At 46.5% G+C, this 19,358-nt stretch overlaps 1 protein-coding gene across 4 annotated transcripts in view; it reads right to left on the bottom strand.

Moving 5' to 3' along the window:
• The window catches only part of LOC142497681 (ephrin type-B receptor 2), a 266,775-nt gene that overhangs the window by 33,197 nt on the left and 214,220 nt on the right, over positions 1-19,358 (bottom strand). For all 4 annotated transcript variants that reach the window (XM_075605791.1, XM_075605790.1, XM_075605794.1 and 1 more), the window contains exons 4-5: positions 17,743-17,898; positions 10,647-10,982 (exon numbers count right to left, since the gene is read on the bottom strand). In XM_075605791.1, coding sequence (XP_075461906.1) covers positions 10,647-10,982; positions 17,743-17,898 — 492 coding nt within the window. The remainder of the gene's footprint in view (positions 1-10,646; positions 10,983-17,742; positions 17,899-19,358) is intronic.

The raw sequence follows: 19,358 nt of genomic DNA, 5'->3' as shown, positions 1-19,358 counted from the left end.
TTATTTGTAAAGCACCAACATAACATAAGTAAGGAGAGACACGCGCAGATACAGGAGGTAAGGAGAGACACGCGCAGATACAGGAGGTAAGGAGAGACGCGCGCAGATACAGGAGGTAAGGAGAGACGCGCGCAGATACAGGAGGTAAGGAGAGACGCGCGCAGATACAGGAGGTAAGGAGAGACGCGCGCAGATACAGGAGGTAAGGAGAGACACGCGCAGATACAGGAGGTAAGGAGAGACACGCGCAGATACAGGAGGTAAGGAGAGACACGCGCAGATACAGGAGGTAAGGAGAGACACGCGCAGATACAGGAGGTAAGGAGAGACACGCGCAGATACATGAGGTAAGGAGAGACACGCGCAGATACAGGAGGTAAGGAGAGACACGCGCAGATACAGGAGGTAAGGAGAGACACGCGCAGATACAGGAGGTAAGGAGAGACACGCGCAGATACAGGAGGTAAGGAGAGACACGCGCAGATACAGGAGGTAAGGAGAGACGCGCGCAGATACAGGAGGTAAGGAGAGACGCGCGCAGATACAGGAGGAAAGGAGAGACGCGCGCAGATACAGGAGGTAAGGAGAGACGCGCGCAGATACAGGAGGTAAGGAGAGACGCGCGCAGATACAGGAGGTAAGGAGAGACGCGCGCAGATACAGGAGGTAAGGAGAGACGCGCGCAGATACAGGAGGTAAGGAGAGACGCGCGCAGATACAGGAGGTAAGGAGAGACGCGCGCGGATACAGGAGGTAAGGAGAGACGCGCGCGGATACAGGAGGTAAGGAGAGACGCGCGCGGATACAGGAGGTAAGGAGAGACGCGCGCGGATACAGGAGGTAAGGAGAGACGCGCGCGGATACAGGAGGTAAGGAGAGACGCGCGCGGATACAGGAGGTAAGGAGAGACGCGCGCGGATACAGGAGGTAAGGAGAGACGCGCGCGGATACAGGAGGTAAGGAGAGACGCGCGCGGATACAGGAGGTAAGGAGAGACGCGCAGATACAGGAGGTAAGGAGAGACACGCGCAGATACAGGAGGTAAGGAGAGACACGCGCAGATACAGGAGGTAAGGAGAGACACGCGCAGATACAGGAGGTAAGGAGAGACACGCGCAGATACAGGAGGAAAGGAGGGACACGCGCAGATACAGGAGGTAAGGAGAGACACGCGCAGATACAGGAGGTAAGGAGAGACACGCGCAGATACAGGAGGTAAGGAGAGACACGCGCAGATACAGGAGGTAAGGAGAGACACGCGCAGATACAGGAGGTAAGGAGAGACACGCGCAGATACGGGAGGTAAGGAGAGACACGCGCAGATACAGGAGGTAAGGAGAGACACGCGCAGATACAGGAAGTAAGGAGAGACACGCGCAGATACAGGAGGTAAGGAGAGACACGCGCAGATACAGGAGGTAAGGAGAGACACGCGCAGATACAGGAGGTAAGGAGAGACACGCGCAGATACAGGAGGTAAGGAGAGACACGCGCAGATACAGGAGGTAAGGAGAGACACGCGCAGATACAGGAGGTAAGGAGAGACGCGCAGATACAGGAGGTAAGGAGAGACACGCGCAGATACAGGAGGTAAGGAGAGACAAGCGCAGATACAGGAGGAAAGGAGAGACACGCGCAGATACAGGAGGTAAGGAGAGACACGCGCAGATACAGGAGGTAAGGCGAGACACGCGCAGATACTGGAGGAAAGGAGAGACACGCGCAGATACAGGAGGTAAGGAGAGACGCGTGCAGATACAGGACGTAAGGAGAGACACGCGCATATACAGGAGGTAAGGAGAGACACGCGCAGATACAGGAGGTAAGGAGAGACACGCGCAGATACAGGAGGTAAGGAGACACGCGCAGATACAGGAGGTAAGGAGAGACACGCGCAGATACAGGAGGTAAGGAGAGACACGCGCAGATACAGGAGGTAAGGAGAGACACGCGCAGATACAGGAGGTAAGGAGAGACACGCGCAGATACAGGACGTAAGGAGAGACACGCGCAGATACAGGAAGTAAGGAGAGACGCGCAGATACAGGAGGTAAGGAGAGACACGCGCAGATACAGGAGGTAAGGAGAGACACGCGCAGATACAGGAGGTAAGGAGAGACGCGCGCAGATACAGGAGGTAAGGAGAGACACGCGCAGATACAGGAGGTAAGGAGAGACGCGCGCATATACAGGAGGTAAGGAGAGACACGCGCAGATACAGGAGGTAAGGAGAGACACGCGCAGATACAGGAGGTAAGGAGAGACACGCGCAGATACAGGAGGTAAGGAGAGACACGCGCATATACAGGAGGTAAGGAGAGACACGCGCAGATACAGGAGGTAAGGAGAGACACGCGCAGATACAGGACGTAAGGAGAGACACGCGCAGATACAGGAGGTAAGGAGAGACACGCGCAGATACAGGAGGTAAGGAGAGACACGCGCAGATACAGGAGGTAAGGAGAGACGCGCGCAGATACAGGAGGTAAGGAGAGACACGCGCAGATACAGGAGGTAAGGAGAGACACGCGCATATACAGGAGGTAAGGAGAGACACGCGCAGATACAGGAGGTAAGAAGAGACACGCGCAGATACAGGAAGTAAGGAGAGACGCGCAGATACAGGAGGTAAGGAGAGACACGCGCAGATACAGGAGGTAAGGAGAGACACGCAGATACAGGAGGTAAGGAGAGACACGCGCAGATACAGGAGGTAAGGAGAGACACGCGCAGATACAGGAGGTATTGAGGGCCCTGCTCCGGGGAGCTTACAATCTACAGGGAATAAGGGGCCATGTTGAAACAAAAAGTAGAGTGGCTGCTTAGTGTGGGACGGGTGTGCCTCAGGGTGGGACGGGGTATGCCTCAGGGTGGGACTGGGTATGCCTCAGGTCGGGACAGGGTGTGCCTCAGGGTGAGACGTGGTGTGCCTCAGGGTGGGACGGGGTATGCCTCAGGGCGGGACGGGGTGTGCCTCCGGGGCGGGACGGGGTGTGCCTCAGGGTGGGACGTGGTATGCCTCAGGATGGGACGGGGTGTGCCTCAGGGTGGGACGGGGTATGCCTCAGGGCGGGGCGGGGTGTGCCTCAGGGTGGGACGGGGTGTGGCTCAGGATGGGACGGGGTGTGCCTCAGGGGCCTCAGGGCGGGACGGGGTATGCCTCAGGGTGGGACGGGGTGTGCCTCAGGGTGGGACGTGGTATGCCTCAGGGTGGGACGGGGTATGCCTCAGGGTGGGACGGGGTATGCCTCAGGGCGGGACGGGGTGTGCCTCAGGGTGGGACGGGGTATGCCTCGGGGCGGGACGGGGTATGCCTCGGGGCGGGACGGGGTATGCCTCAGGGTGGGACGGGGTGTGCCTCAGGGTGGGACGGGCTATGCCTCAGGGTGGGACGGGGTGTGCCTCAGGGCGGGACGGGGTATGCCTCAGGGCGGGACGGGGTATGCCTCAGGGCGGGACGGGGTGTGCCTCAGGGTGGGACGGGCAATGCCTCAGGGTGGGACGGGGTATGCCTCAGGGTGGGACGGTATGCCTCAGAGTGGGACGGGGTATGCCTCGGGGAGGGACGGGGTATGCCTCATGGCGGGACGGGGTATGCCTCGGGGCGGGACGGGGTATGCCTCGGGGCGGGACGGGGTATGCCTCGGGGCGGGACGGGGTATGCCTCGGGGCGGGACGGGGTATGCCTCGGGGCGGGACGGGGTATGCCTCGGGGCGGGACGGGGTATGCCTCGGGGCGGGACGGGGTATGCCTCGGGGCGGGACGGGGTATGCCTCGGGGCGGGACGGGGTATGCCTCGGGGCGGGACGGGGTATGCCTCGTGGGGCGGGGTATGCCTCAGGATGGGACGGGGTATGCCTCAGGGTGGGGCGGGGTATGCCTCAGGATGGGGCGGGGTATGCCTCAGGATGGGACGGGGTATGCCTCAGGGTGGGGCAGGGTATGCCTCAGGGTGGGGTACCTTTGTTCCATAATGCAGTCAGAGCTCTTTCTGTAGAGCAGCAAAACATGACAAATCGTATATGATTTTTTTTTTTAAATAAATCAGTTCTGCAGTATTAGATAATATTGTATATATTTTTTTTAACTCTTAATGCCATTTTCTATGTATGTTTAATATACTGATCATTTTTTGGTTGCTATAGGAACCATTTAGAAAGTCATATTCACATCCTCTTTTGAAACATTCTCCGACACACAACTTTTTGAGCTCTGCCCTTAGGCAACAAAGTATCACCAACAGATGTGTTGCGGTGTTCCAAGCAGCAGACTATCTATTTCTCTGAAAGCTGTACACATAATGTGTTACATTTCGTCATACAGTATAGCTTTACATTGCAGCTGCAGCATTTCACAGACCGCAACACGGAGTTAGAAGGCGGTTTATAACAGGAGCACCCAACGGTTGCCAGCTTAGGTAAGAATGTATATTTATACATTGCCACATGCTTTATATATATAAAACAAAAAAATGTGGGAATGTTGTATTGCTGCTGTAAGGCACATTACCTACCTTAATTTGTATTTTTTCCCTAGAGCTTTTTGATTTTAATTTCTATTTAAAAATGCCCTACGACTGCAGTATAATATTTACAAGGCAACCTGTGCTGTCTATTCTCACTCTCTCCGCTCCAGCACACAGCACGGAGCGGTTTTCCATGCAGACTACAAGGGGTCTCACCTTAAACTTGTCAGATGAGGTTACGGTCGGTTACGGTCTACTGATGTCAGTAAGTGAGCGGTATGGCAGTCATATTCACTTAGGTTGTGGGCTCATTCTTTAAGAGTAAAATACCCCGTCAGAGGTGACAACAGACACCCCTACGGCAGGGGTGGGCAACTCCAGTCCACAACATCCCCCAACAGGTCAGGTTTTCAGGATATCCCTGCTTCAGCACAGGTGGGTCAATCAGTCCCAGCTTCAGCACAGATGGCTCAGTCTTTGACTGAGGCACTGATTGAGCCACCTGTGCTGAAGCAGGGATATCCTGAAAACCTGACCTGTTGGTGGCCCTTGAGGACTGAAGTAGCCCACCCCTGCCCTACTGTATAGTATTATAAAGACATTTAATAAGTAAACAATGACAGAGGTAGGGCGATCCACTAGGCTTATAAATGACAGAGGCCCATACTTTAATGCAACTAGGTCCAAGTCAAACGAAAACTGCTTCTTGAATTAAGATTGAAGCTTACAGCAGCTGAATCTATCTCATCAGCCCCCCCTCACCAGCCTGCCCTTTCAACCCCCCCCCCCTCTAACCCCCCTTCCTGCCTCTCTCTCATCATCATCAGCTTGAAATTAAGGAGAGAACAGCTGCAAGTTTTTTGCCTCTTCCCTAGATCCCCTTTGACAAGATCTTCGTCCCTCGGGGTGTCATGTTACCGACCTGGGAGATGAAGGCATAATACCAGCCGCCCCGGCAGGGAATTCAGGCATTTTTCAATTACTCAAACGCATAGAGGATTGGAGCATAGAGGATTGGAGCACGTGGAGGGACTTGGAGGTCAGAGGTGTCATGCTTCATCAGGAGTCCCCTCAGGGCATGGAGACAGAGCAGTGACGCAGGCCTGGGCTGGGTACACATGGATGCCATTTGCCACCACATTGGGCTCTGTATGTTCTTGCACAGAGACCCAACATACATATGGTACTAATGAAAACGAACAGCGCTCCAGGCACAACGACACCTCATTCTACTCGTGGAGCTTAGAAAAAGTCACCTGATTTGTGCACCAGAATGCTTTGAAATAAACTGCAACGGCTTTCTACGCCAAACGCAAAACCATTCGAAGCACCGGTTCAACATATTGCATTTTTAAAAATCAAAAGCGACAGAATTTTTTTTTTTGGGTTTAAAGCCATGCATTTTTGTCTTTGATGTCTCTAGTGAACGGTAAAATCAGCATTTCTGTCAACTAAAAAAAAAAAGCTGGTCCCCACAATTCAGAGATGGGCTACTTTAGCACATAAGTGTATTCAACTACTCCCTGTGCTAATGAAAAAAATGGCATCAGAATCAGTCCTTCCTTTCCTTGGTTGCACACAGTGGTAGTGGTGCCTTTGCTTGCTATGCTTTCTATGCACAGGCATTATCGGACCATTAAGTATGAGGAAAGTCACCTGAAGGGTTAGGAGAAGACAATCACCGATATACAAGGCGGTCCTTGCTATTCGTCATTTCACAGTACGACGGACGGCATATCCGACGCGTCACAATGGAATCCTATGGGGCACTTTCCGACACCAGAATGCCTTATCCGCCGCTGATAATAAACATGGGACTCACTTTACAGCACTTTCACTATGCAATGGCTACTTTCCAGAAGTTATTCCGTTGGATAACCGCCTGCACTGTTGTCTCAGCTTCTCAGTGATGCTAGTAGTTGTATATTTTAATGTAAAGAACTGTGTTGACAACAAGTATATTTAGACTTTTTAGGGGCTGTCTCTTTGGTATAATAAACTAGCCACAAAATTGAAGAACAATACTTTGTTACACAGACGATTTATTTGACTCACGCCTTCAAGTCAGAATTGTTCAGTTAATATTGTAATCTGGACAGTTTACTGTACCACATTTTGTTAACCTGTAATAATACATTGGAGTTCAGTTGTATTTTTTCCAGAAAATTATAGGTTCTTGCCCATTACATATTTTCATTGTAATATGTTGAGAGGTTAGATCTCGTTTATTCGTGATTAAAGGGCTCAGGACAATTGTATTCCTAAAGTCCTCACTCCCCCACGCTGCTTCATTTAATCCCGTGCAATGACCAGAAAGCAACCGATACAGAACTGTCCCTCAAATCACTGGAATGGTTGGGATTATTTGTGCTAAATGTAAATGCTGAGCTAGGACTGCCCTGATCAGAATGGAGGCCCTTTATGTATACCAGGCATAGGCAAAAGGTACTCTACAACTTACCCATTTCTAAGTGCTGCACTCTATCTGTGATACTAAGGAGCTATCGAGACCCTCCACTATATCCCTGGACTCACACACCTCTCAGTGAGCTTATAACAAACCAGCAGAGGGAGACATGGAGATCTGAAAATACATCTCCAGGAGGGTGGTGAGAAGTGACATTAGGCAGGCATTAAAGGGAAGAGATGCCCCTTTAAAAAGGTAAAAGAGAAGAGGGAGTGAAAATGGAGAAGAAGTGAGACGTTGCTTGAAAGCCGTGTCTGATACAGAATGATGTATAGTCTACCAGGGAAATCTCGGTGGTGCAGCGACATTATACACAGTGCTCGGGTTTCACTCTCTCGACGTTTCCAGTGTCTCCGGACCTCTTGATGAACTGAACTCGCGCTAATACCCTGCGGCCCGGGTATAATTCCCTACCTCATCATATACAGAAAGATGGATTGCTTTTGGATGGTTTTTATTTTCCATTCCTTATTCTTCGGTTGGGAACGTTCCAACCTCATTAATTTCTACTCGTTCTTGGGTAGGGGGACACTTTCAAAATAAAAAAAAGGACAGCACCCCTTGCACTCAAATTAAATTGCAAGAAAGAGACCAAATTCTGCATCGTGCGTAAGAAATATGCGCATTCCTTAAAGTTTTAGCTTTTGGCTGTGTCAGGATTTGCAATTAGAAACCTGAATTATAAGTTATTATAACGACATTGCAGAAGTTGAGTTTTAACTTAATTTTCTCTCAATAAGGGTCAAAAGGTTTTGGGTAGTTCACAAGAGCCCCTTTTCTAACCTACTGGGCAAGGCTCGGCTCAAACAGGACTGGGCGTGCATGTGTGTGGGTGGGAGACACAGAAGCAAAAACAATTAGCATTCCAACCTGTGTTTGCTTAGTGCAGTGACAGTTTCATCAAGTCTCACACAGTTAGCAAGTGAATCCATGTGAGTCAGTCTGTAACACACACAGGCAGCATAGATCCATGGGCTGAGATTTAATCCTTAACCCTATCTCACTTGAAAATGACTCCACTACATTACACATTGTCACCTCTTCATTTCATGTGTTTCTTAGTGATATATATATAGCCCCTGAAAAGCAATGGCTAACTCCTTCAGAAGAGTTTTACAACAACTGAGGTTGCAGCCGCTTCTACAAAACAAACTGATCCGTATTGTGGGTAGTGTTTTAGAATACTGCTATACCCAATATCAAAGTCATCTCAAGAAACCCTTGCAATGCCAACTTCGAGAGACTCGCGTACAGTACTTCTGATATTTACTGATACCAGGCACTGGGAAACTGGGCTAATAAATGAATGTCACAATTATGATAAACCAGAAACGTACAAATAAAGGTGTAGCACCTTACGTAGATTTTAATGGCCATCTGGTAAATATACAGTAATGTCCCCTGCATACAGAATATGAATCTATTGACTGATTTCTAGGCATTTTATGAACAATTATATTGACAGAAAGCTTCCGATTTACTACTAGTTCCGTACATTTAATGTACAATTTGTTACCTGCTTTTGGCGGTTTTCTGTGTCTCCTATTTGAACATTTCTAGAAACCAATTGCCAGCCTATCAAACCACTTTGAAAGTCTGTGATATTGGTAATGGGAAGTCATATAGTTGTGGGGATATTACAACAATCTGCACACAGGGTAATTCTGCCTTTTTACCTGTAACCTCCTGTGTTTATTATATATAATAACCTGGTACGCAGCACATATTTCTACAGACACCGTCCCAGCCCTTACAAATTATGATTTTAGTGCCCTGCCCAATTTCAAAGGGAGCTGACACAAAGAATTGAACCAGGTTCCCCTGCTTCAAAGTCAGTGTCCAGAGTCACTCACTGGGCCACTCCTTCTCCTTGAACCCTTATAAATATATCGGTTAATTTAAAGCTGATCCAGTCTTAGAAGCATTTTATGTAACAATATCTGATTTTTGATCCTGGCTATGTGTTTTGTAATTTCCTGTGGATTCATTTGGATTAAAAAAAAAAAAAGTGAAAAGTTCAATAAAAATTAAAAGCACAGGTTGTGAATCACTTTCCTCCCTCCCTTCTTTTTTTACCAGTCCCCCTGCACTATTCTCAGCGACACTTTATTGCTGTTGGTATTGTCACTCAACAAATGACAAACTTGAGTGAACAGGAAAAGGAAAGGTGTGAGGAGTTTCCATTAACAATTGGCGTGCATGTTCCTTCCAAAAACATAATCACACACACTTAAAACCCAAACAAACAAAAAAAAAACCAACGGATAATTCCACAGCTACAGGGTAGCAATAATCTACTTTTATTTTAATTCTGACCTAGGAAAGGGAAGACTGCTGCCCTTCTTTCTCGCCCTGCTCCTCTTACCCCTGAGTGCTTACAGCATGCGATTCCGGCTGATAATGAGGTGCCACAAGGCTGCCAAGAGTCTCAGAATGTGAGCAAAAGAATCCAGTCACTAATTACACAGGAATTAGCAAGCAGGCAGTTATGTTTAGTGCTAATGAATAGATACATTAAGCAAACGCATCACTGAAATGAGAGTGAGTGTCAGACGGAGGAAAGCTCTCATTCTGGGTTTCCAGAGCACGTGAGCATGGAAGCCTTTACCGACGGCTTTTATGATGGAATGTAATTCTACAGTTCAGAGGGATCAGTATCAAAACCTTACAGTTCTACCCTGTACAGTTAGTAATCTAATGTTATGTCATTTGATCTACAGCAACATCATCATGTGTGGTGTGGGGTAGACGATCAGGACTGGAATGCTTCCCACAGCTGAGCATTGGGTCTGGACTCAAAACTGTTACAACTGTTTACTGGGCATCACATGGCACTATCAAAGAAATAGCTGGCAAGAAACATCTCGTGGTGGGTTTAGGGATGAGGGTGGCATGAGGAGTCTGGGGCTGTGACATACAGAAGAATTAGTTGGTGATTTATGCAGGACCTCAAAAGCATCGGCTCCAGCCTAAATATTCTCCATCTATTAACATGTTTTTTTTAACACCACAGCCATTTGTATCCTAACTACACCAGGTCTTGTGCTTGATAAATCGTAGGCCATCAACAGATCTGCACAGAGGTTCCCCAATGGGAAATACCAGGAGTCCTGCTGAATTTACAGCTCTATTTACAAAACAAGTCATGCAGCAGACCGCGTTTTAAGGAAATCCACGTGGAGGGATATTCCGATCTAAACAACTGGAAACCTGATGTGCACATTTGAGTAAATACACAGGAACAGTTTAAGCAAACCGTTTCACACAGTGATTTTCAGGCATCTTTATGGGGATGAGAACAGTTGACCTTGATGTATGGTAAGGTGATCTTTGAGGGTTACCTCTAATCTAGTAAGCAAGTTGCCTTGCAAGCAAAACATGAGAGTACAGTGTATACATCAAGAACAGAGCGGGTGTTGGCTGGAGAATTTAGACTGCTGTATGAGGTGGGAGTTTGAAGTAGTATGAGACCATCGGGGTACTGTATAGGGCATGAAGAGCACTGTTGCCGTAAGAGTAGAAGGGGGTCTCGCACTATTTTAGAGAAGAGCTACAATTATTCTTCTGCAATGGAGAATAAAATGCTTTTGCTCTGTAAATGGTTATGTAGAAGGGATATTTCACCATGTTCTCCCACATGATTCCAGACTAAATTTAAAATAATGAATATGACACGAGAGACAAAGTTGAGGTCCTGTAAGATGATCACGTACCTGCTTGGTTGGTGGTGATATTAACGGCTGCAAATTGTGGTGGGTGAGGGTTTTGGTCAGTGACTCCATTTACCGCTTGAATTTCAAAGGTATATTGGGTGTGTGCCAGCAGGTCACTGATGTAAACCCGCGGCTCTGTCAGCCCCAGCTGGCGCGGGGCGAACTGCACATTATCTCCACAGCGGGTGCAAGCTCCCCGACCCGAGCCACAACTCTTGCAAATGATGTTGAACACCAGGTCCTCACGGCCCCCTGTGTCTCTGGGAGGTGACCACTCTAACATCAGAGAGGTCTCATTCACACTGGAGATTACGTTCTGTGGGGAGGACGGTATCGCTGGGGAGAGACAAAGACCAACAAAGGTTAGAGACTTGCAGCCAAGAGATCACTAAAAGAAGATTTTGACGCTTCATAGACTCATTCACATAGTAACAGGGCCCCTCAGGAAGTGTTACACGTTACATGAATCTTGTGGCCCAAATAAATAGCTTACTAATAATATTTAATTCCCAATGTACCTTAATGTATTTTTAAAGCGGAGCTTTTTTGACAGCATCATGATGTTTGCATAGTACCTCAAATATACATATTCTAAAATGTGAAATTCAGCTTTCCGTTGTCAAACTTCCCGATCTTAATCTGAAAGGTAATGGGGGTTATGCACAAAGCAGTGATAAGTGTTTTTAAGTGAGATAAATGCCTTTATTTCTCAATATTGTGTGCAGCGCGATTCACAAAGCAGTGATAACACTGCAGTATCCCGCTTAAAAGGCTTTCCATCATCAAAACACAGTCATTGCTAAAAAAAATTGCGCCATAAATTGCGCCAAAAAGCATTTATCTCACTTAAAAACATTTATCACTGCTTTGTGCATAACCCCCAATATACGTAAAGTGTTATATAGATGGGGGACTTTCACTTTTTTTCCCATCTCCAATACATGTTGCTTTAGGACTGCACCTTGTTGAGTCAAGCTGGAACTGAAGACTTAGGGGGGGGAAAGCAGTTTCCAAGCTGGCAGACAAAAATGATCATTTAGTACAGAAACCAGGGCAGAAGTGCCCGTCTCAGAGCGCACCACATGCCTCTAATTAAATCTGATGAAACGTAAACAAGCAATTTCTGCAATAAAAACAGAGCGGAAAACAAATGTGAAAAATTAACATTTTGACCTCTGCCTGCAGACTCTCCTCTCATTCTCAATTTCCCTATCCATATCTCACACAGTTACAAAGCAGCAGGATGTGCACAGACAGCGTCAGGGTACAGCAGGTCAGAGCGGGCCAGACTGTTAAGTCTGTGGCTCTTTTAGAGGTTGTTGTAATGTTGCCATCGTGAACCAAAGGAAGTAAGAGCTTGTGATTCAGTTCATGAATCAATCCCAATTTGTTTAACCATAAAATGAGGCCTCCTCGAGGTGCCTCGTCTTGATTTCTTTTCGGGACCTCTGGATTACACTAGACTGGGATTATAACACAAACCCTGGAGTATCTTCTTGCAATTGCGCAAACCTGAACGCTAGGCAATGCCGTAATAGACCACACGTGTCACGTCATGATAAAGCTGGGTACCCAAAAGACATGGGATAGTCAGAGGAAATGCATATCATAACATGTGCAGTATTTCGGGGGGCCGCCTTGTAGCTGTGAATCCCTTTGCTTTCCTTGCACCATTCCCTATGGCTTAGGCTAGGCCTCAATTTTTATTTCCTGTGATTCTTTGCAGCTGGGCAATTTCTCTCATTTCTGTGTATTATTTTATCTTTACTAAGGACCTAACTGGGAATTGTTTTACTCTTTATTTTGGCAAGAGTTTGATTGATTTCGCCATCCCTCCCCTCCATATACTCCCCCCATCTTGTCTACCCACCCTTACTAGCAGGCTTCATATTTCACGTTCCTGAAGCCTCAAACCTTTAATTTAGATCATGCGTAGAAACATTTGCAAGCTATTAAAGGGGATCCTTGGGAGAAGGGAGGGCTGAACTGGCCAACATCCTAACCTTTATTCAGTCTGGACGTCATTCACTCAACCCTCACTAATAAGTGGCATGGATGCCGAGTGTACATTGTCAGTTGATTAGGGTGGTTTCAGCAACACCCTCTAGAGCTCGGTAATGGTGCCAATGTCCTACTGCCAACACTGGAAGGTTCTCTCTCGGGCAGCACATACTTTCAGCGAATTTTCACCCGGCATAGAATTTATGGCCTGCAAATTACCTCTCCCCACAGCAGTTTCTCACCCCGTCACATCTTTATAACACACTTAATTGAAGACCATCAGTATAAACGTTGAAATATTCCCCCATACAGTAATACAGAAACTCGCGCAGTGAAATGATTAGATATGCTGCAATGCCACTTGCCAATGTGGGAGAACAGTTCAACTCCAATGAACTGAATGGAACTAAAATCTCCTTTACTACAAGAAAGCAGCTTCGTGGCATATTGAATACGGGTCTCAGAATCACAAGGGACCACATGGAAAGAGTCCTGTTTTAACACCGCCTCTTCCAAATAAGAGTCCACTTTAATTATTGCCAATATTTCATTATAATGCACCAACAGACTGCGAGCGGCACAATGGAATGTGAACACAATGACATTTCCATTATCCAATTACAATGGAAATCAAGGCAGCCATGAAAAAATTTAACTGAATATACCAGGGTGTCTCCATATGAAGCCCAACAGGTCAGGTTTTCAGGATACCCCAGCTTCAGCACAGGTGGCTCAATCAGAGGCTCAGTCGAAGAGCTGTCCTGAAGCAGGGACTGATTGAGCCACCTGTGCTGGAGCAGGTACTGAATGAGCCACCTGTGCTGAGGCTTGAATATCCTGAAAACCTGACCTTTGGGGAGGGGGCCTTTGAGGACAGGCGTTGAGTACCCCAGCTTTAGGATCTGACGCATTCGGTTAAAATATATACAAGTTAACAAACAAAAAAAAAACATTTATTATTCACAGGAAGGTGGATTGGAGCGTTTATTTGACAAACCCATTGGAACAGGTTGTTCGTTTAAGAATTTAGTTAAATTGCCAAGATAAGAATATTTTATAACTGGTTTTCAACTTAAATACATTGGGTCCAGAATGGGAAGACAATACAACTAGTATATGCTGAGGTGGGAAAGGAATGTAAAGTGTTAATAGAATGGATGTTATCAGTGAACACCTTCCTCCCTATCATCACACTACATCTCTAGCTTTGTATAGTTCAGATAAAAAGGGCCATATCCATTTTCTGTTTCTCCTCCCAACTTTGTATGAAAAAAATCACCAAAGCTGAATTAGTTATGTAAGCTGTAGACACAAGGCTGGCTAATCCTGTTTTGCAATAAAATGCAGACCTCTTGGTCTTAGTGTTTGTGTGCGTGTGCACACACATATACACACACACACATACACACAATATATTTAAAAAAAAACATACAGCATACAGGGAGTGGGGATTTTGACTTACAGTAGATCACTTTTTTCAAGGAAAGGAAGGTAGAGTTTGCAAATAAAAAGGACACAACCTGCTGCGGCAGTAACGGCCTAAACGTGGCCTGTAACAGATTCTTATAATATGATCACATTTAGGCCTCGTGGCCATGCCCCTGCAAAGCCCCCTCCCGTTGCAAACAATCCCTCTCTCCCAGGACCGCAGATCGCGGTGCAGCTCTGTGTACGCGCCGCCCCCCCACGCCGGGCGCGCGTGCTACAGTGCTGACTAGGACCGCAGCCTTATGGGTGAGTGTGAGAGGCTTGCTACTATTATCCCGGGCCTCATCTCCATGGTAACTAGCCAGTGGATCATGAGGAGCAGAGCAGGGTTGCCACCTTCTACTGAACGCTAACCCGGAGATAAATGTAAAAACATTTCTCTATTACTGGCGGCGTGGTGCGGCGGCGGCTCCCGACATTCGACTGCATCTCCCCCTGCAACTCCCGTGAACATGGCTGCGTTGCCATGACAATAGGACGCGACATGACATCATGACGTTACACGGCATCAAGTTGTCATTGCAACGAGATGCCATGCAGCGTCCCGTTACAATGAGCGTCAGGGGACGCTGTGACATCACCTAGCATCCCGTTGTCATGGCAACGCGGCATCAAGGCAGCCATGTTCACAGGAGTGGCAGGAGAATGCCGGGAGATGCCGCCGCACCCCGCCACGACCCGGAGATGAACAAACTATAACCGGTCGTCTCCAGGTCAAACCCAGAATGGTGGCAACATTGTTCGGGAGCCGCACCTAAGTAAAACTCACCGATTGTGACTGCATTTAAATCAGCCGAAGTTGGCGTCTTGGTCCTTTCTGCATCGTTAATTTGCAAAAACTCTCTTAAATACACATGCAGCCAAGTGCAGCCAAGTTGTGGACTTGCTGTGGCATGGGAGAGATGCAGTTAATTTAGGAGAGGCCCAGTTTTATGCTTTACTTATTTCTCCTGTCTTGATGTCTTGATGGCTGAGAGGATTTTGTTGGTAACACTTGAGTTGCTAAGTACTACCAGCTCACGGGAGATGCCAAAGTATCAGTTTGATGATGTTAATTTTAGAAAAATAATTATTCTATCGGTAATCCATACATTCTAACAATTATTCACCTAATCTGTTAAATTACTGCAGTATAAAAATTCACTTGGCCACGACCAGGTAGTAGAGATGCAGGAAAGTACTACAACTTTAAAGCTGTAGAATCCGGTTTCCCTATTGAAGTTTAAAGGGTGTTTTTTGCTGGGATTCCCGCTCCCCTGCTTGAGCACCTACTACAGTTTTTTAGCCACTATTTTAAAAATCGGAGTGCGCCTCCCATTTTTGGATCATTGAAACTATCAATACTATCGCTGAAAAATTACCGCTGTTGGACACAAATAGTTTATTCCTGCTAAATATGCGCTATATTCTGTAGCCCCCCGTCTTTAATCCACACTTTAGACGGCATTCTTTGGATCCACCAATTCCCCCAAATGTCGCAAAAATTGTGACGGAGCGGGAAAGATTTTTTTTTAAGATGGGACAATGTCTACAGTAAAGTGGATAAAGTCCCGAGAAAATAACAATGCAATCTATAATGAAGGTGGGAATGAAAAGCATGTCTTATACATGACTGTACAGGTCCCCAGTCCTGTGCCCCCAGATGGCTGTGAAAGCCATCACACGCCCGCCACCTGTCTGCATTTTTTTCACGCATTTTGCGTAGTTCAAGATACATTTGAACTATAGCAGTACGACAAACATCACAGAACTAAAAGCAGTACATACTGGTTTCAATAGAACTAGTTAGTCTTAGATGTGCTGCAGTGATTTCAAAGTTGCTGTGATTTCAACTGGGCTATTAAGACTGTCTAAGAAAACTCTTAGCGGAGGCCGAATTTAATCCCTTTGGTGCCAGATTGTCCGTGGCAATTGAGTGCTATGAACATTCCGGCTGGAAGGCCATTTGATTACTAGTATAGCAATCACATGGCCCTGACCTGTCCAACAAAGTAAAGAATGAAGAAGGAAGTTCTCCTCTTCCATTACAATCAATGATGCAGCTCTCAGAGCCAGGGTCAGAACGAGCCACCAGTAAGCGCGGCGACGCTCTGTGATCAGAACCGCTATCAGCGCTCCTTAAAGGGAATTGTGCTCTGTTTCCCATCAGTAAATCCCGGGAACAAAAAAAAAGCAGGAGAATGGCAGTGAAGTGATTAGGGTGAAAAAGGAAATATAAAAGGTAGTTTGTAAAAAAATATATATTTTTGAGTCGTCAAAATAAAGAACAAAAATCTGACAAGCGTTCTTGCGGCCGTTTGCATTTTTGACCTCATTTTGTAGAGGTGAAGGGGTTAAGAAGGTGAGCGGAAAACACACGAGCTGCTCAACAATCATCAATGTTTTCAGTTTATTACCCGCCAGTTTTTTTGGTTTTCTGCCTTGGCTCAATGCTCTGCGCTTGATTTCCATCAGATAAATCTCCCCCTTAGGGTTTAGGCAACTATGGGTTAGAAGAGTGAAGACAAGCTCAGGCAGCATTTGTTCTACATCAACGACTGAGCACCTGTGCTGAAGCAGGGATATCCTTAAAAGCTGACTCTGTTGGTGGCCCTTGAGGACTGTAGTTGGCCACCCCTGGTCTATATTATCTACCCCAATAAGTCCTCTTTAAGGAGAATTACTTAGCAAGGATTGGGCTGTCTGAGAGAGAACCATAAAACTAGGATGGATTGTTCTCAGGAATCTCTGCATTTTTCATGAGTGCTTAATCCATGAGCTCTGCAATAATTAAAATTACACTTCATAATTGATGCACAACAATTCAAGCATCGCCAGTGCTTTCTATATACTTCTGTAAGGAATCTTACAGGGCCCCTTTGGGTTGTGTTTTTATACGGTTTCATAAAATTGTACAATATGCAGAAATCAGAATGTACCATGTGACCTCTACATCAGGGGCGGCCAACTCCAGGCCTCAAGGGCCACCAACAAGTCAGGTTTTAAGGATATCCCTGCTTCAGCACAGTCATTGACTGAGCCACTGATTGAGCCACCCGTGCTGAAGCAGGGATATCCTTAAAACATGCCCTGTTGGTGGTCCTTGAGGGCTGGAATCGGCCGCTTTAACGCTACGTCTTTCACTGCATAGTCAGTCCATTAGCAGGCATCGGATAATGAGAACTGTAATTATGCACGCGGACATCACAGTATCAATTACAGCCCTGAGATATGTGAAACAGTTACAATGGAGAAAAAGCAGTAAAGGTATATTTTTCAACATTTTCTTCCTGGACATTTTATAAGTAAAATAACAATTCGGTATCACGCATTAAAAAAAAAAAAAAAAAAAGTGGGTGAGGAATGAGGATTAATTTTTGTTTTTAATTTTCGCCCCGAAAACCAAACCCATAAATTAGGGACAATTTTGTTCTGAGTAGCTTGTGCGTAGAATCTATTTTAGTGCATGAGAGCCATGACGACACATGAAAACATTTAGGCCTAGAGTTATTAAACGGAGCCGGGTCTTACAGCATCCCAAAGCCCCGTTCAGCTGACTCACTTCCTCATTCCACGAAAACTAAACGAGGCTAAAGAAGAAGAAGAAGAAGGGGAAAAAGCAACATACTGGTGCAAGGCATTTGCAGGGGATCGGATTCTGCTCGGTAATGCCCACTCCGGCAGACACAGTTGATGGCCCCTTCTGAGGTTGTCCGGCTGTTAATGGGGCAATGGATGCAGCTCTCGTCACCTTGATTTGCCTTGAACATCCCAGAGGGGCATCCTAAAAGGAGACACAAGTTGGAACAAGTCTTTAGGAAATGACGAGTTTATCTTGATTTTTTTTGGTCGTATGTGAAGTGCGCTGCTTCGTTATGAAATGCTTTGAGGGTCCCATAACATTTTAGTTTACAATGAATTGCTGTGCTGTCATATCTAGAAATAAAACACAAGGCAGACACTGTGATTATACTTTGAGTGCTATATAAAAATAAAAATAAACCAACAATGGACCACTCTAGTAGTGAGGGAACAGCTGCGATATTATCACTATTGGTCAGAGATCTCCAGGGTCAGGCCAAAAGCATTTAGCCTCCATTGATGGAAAGCGATATTCCCATCTGAAGGAGGCTCAGCACACCTATGAACCTGTGTAATAACAGAAGAGATTAAATCAGTTTCCTATTGTGTTCCCTTGGGCCACACAGCACCAGAAAAAGACCCTTAGTGCAGAATAGCATGATAGATGGTAGCACAGGTCACGTCCTTCATGCTTTGCCAAAGGCACCCTAGAGTATGTGACTACTTCCTGGCCTAGGTGACAAGCCCTAAGGCTATATGTAATTAACATTAACGGATGGGGCCCCTACTGTCTATGCTCATTCCATATGCTCATACAAACTGTTGCTTTGTTTGTATCTACAAATTGGGGTGACAAATGCATTGGTAGAAAGCAATCTGATTATGCACATGCGCTTTTTTTCTTCTAAAACCATAAATCTGAGACAGTACCTAAGTGGTCTTCAAGTCTATACCTAAAACCAGCACTAATTTAATAAAGGCTTTAGTCAACCCACTGTTCAAGAAACTGTATTTTCATGCAGCTAATATGGTACTTCCAGGGAATAGAGGGATACTGTGTGAACAGATCCCCAAACATACTCCATAAATAAATACAATTCTTAGATTACTGATGTGTAAAATGCAACACACATCTGTTTTTTTTAGTATGTTCTATGTGGGACTTTCGCATGCTTCAGCTTCTATGGCACATGACAAAACATGGCATCTGGATATTTGCATCAGTTGCATATTCAACATTTTTTAACTTCTATCTCACATTTTTCCCCCCCAGAAACCCTCACTACCCGCCATGATACTGCAGAACCTGGTCCATAGAATTGAGCCCAACGAGTGAACCTGCGGCCCCGCCATCCTGTATACGATATTATGAATTGAATCGTAAAGACAGCATGTTAAGTTGTAGGGGCACACATGACCCATATGTATATAGAGAGTAGTTAAAGCAGCAATACTATATCACCCCTTTTTCTTTTATTATTTGTATACACTGGCGACACGTTTTATTGAAGCACGGCTAGCACCGCAAGCCGGGGGATGCCCCGGCGTGCTAGCCGCACTCCCTCAGCGTGCCGCGCATCACCGATGCGCGGTCACGCGTCATCGGGTGCCTGCGCCCCTTGCACGCACGTCCAGGGCTCCCCGAGGGAGCCCTGGTGTCCC

Source organism: Ascaphus truei, chromosome 6 (genome assembly GCF_040206685.1).
Source record: "Ascaphus truei isolate aAscTru1 chromosome 6, aAscTru1.hap1, whole genome shotgun sequence".
NCBI lineage: Eukaryota > Metazoa > Chordata > Amphibia > Anura > Ascaphidae > Ascaphus > Ascaphus truei.
Note: the sequence above shows the minus strand (reverse complement) of the source record. Positions and strands in the feature narration are given on the sequence as shown.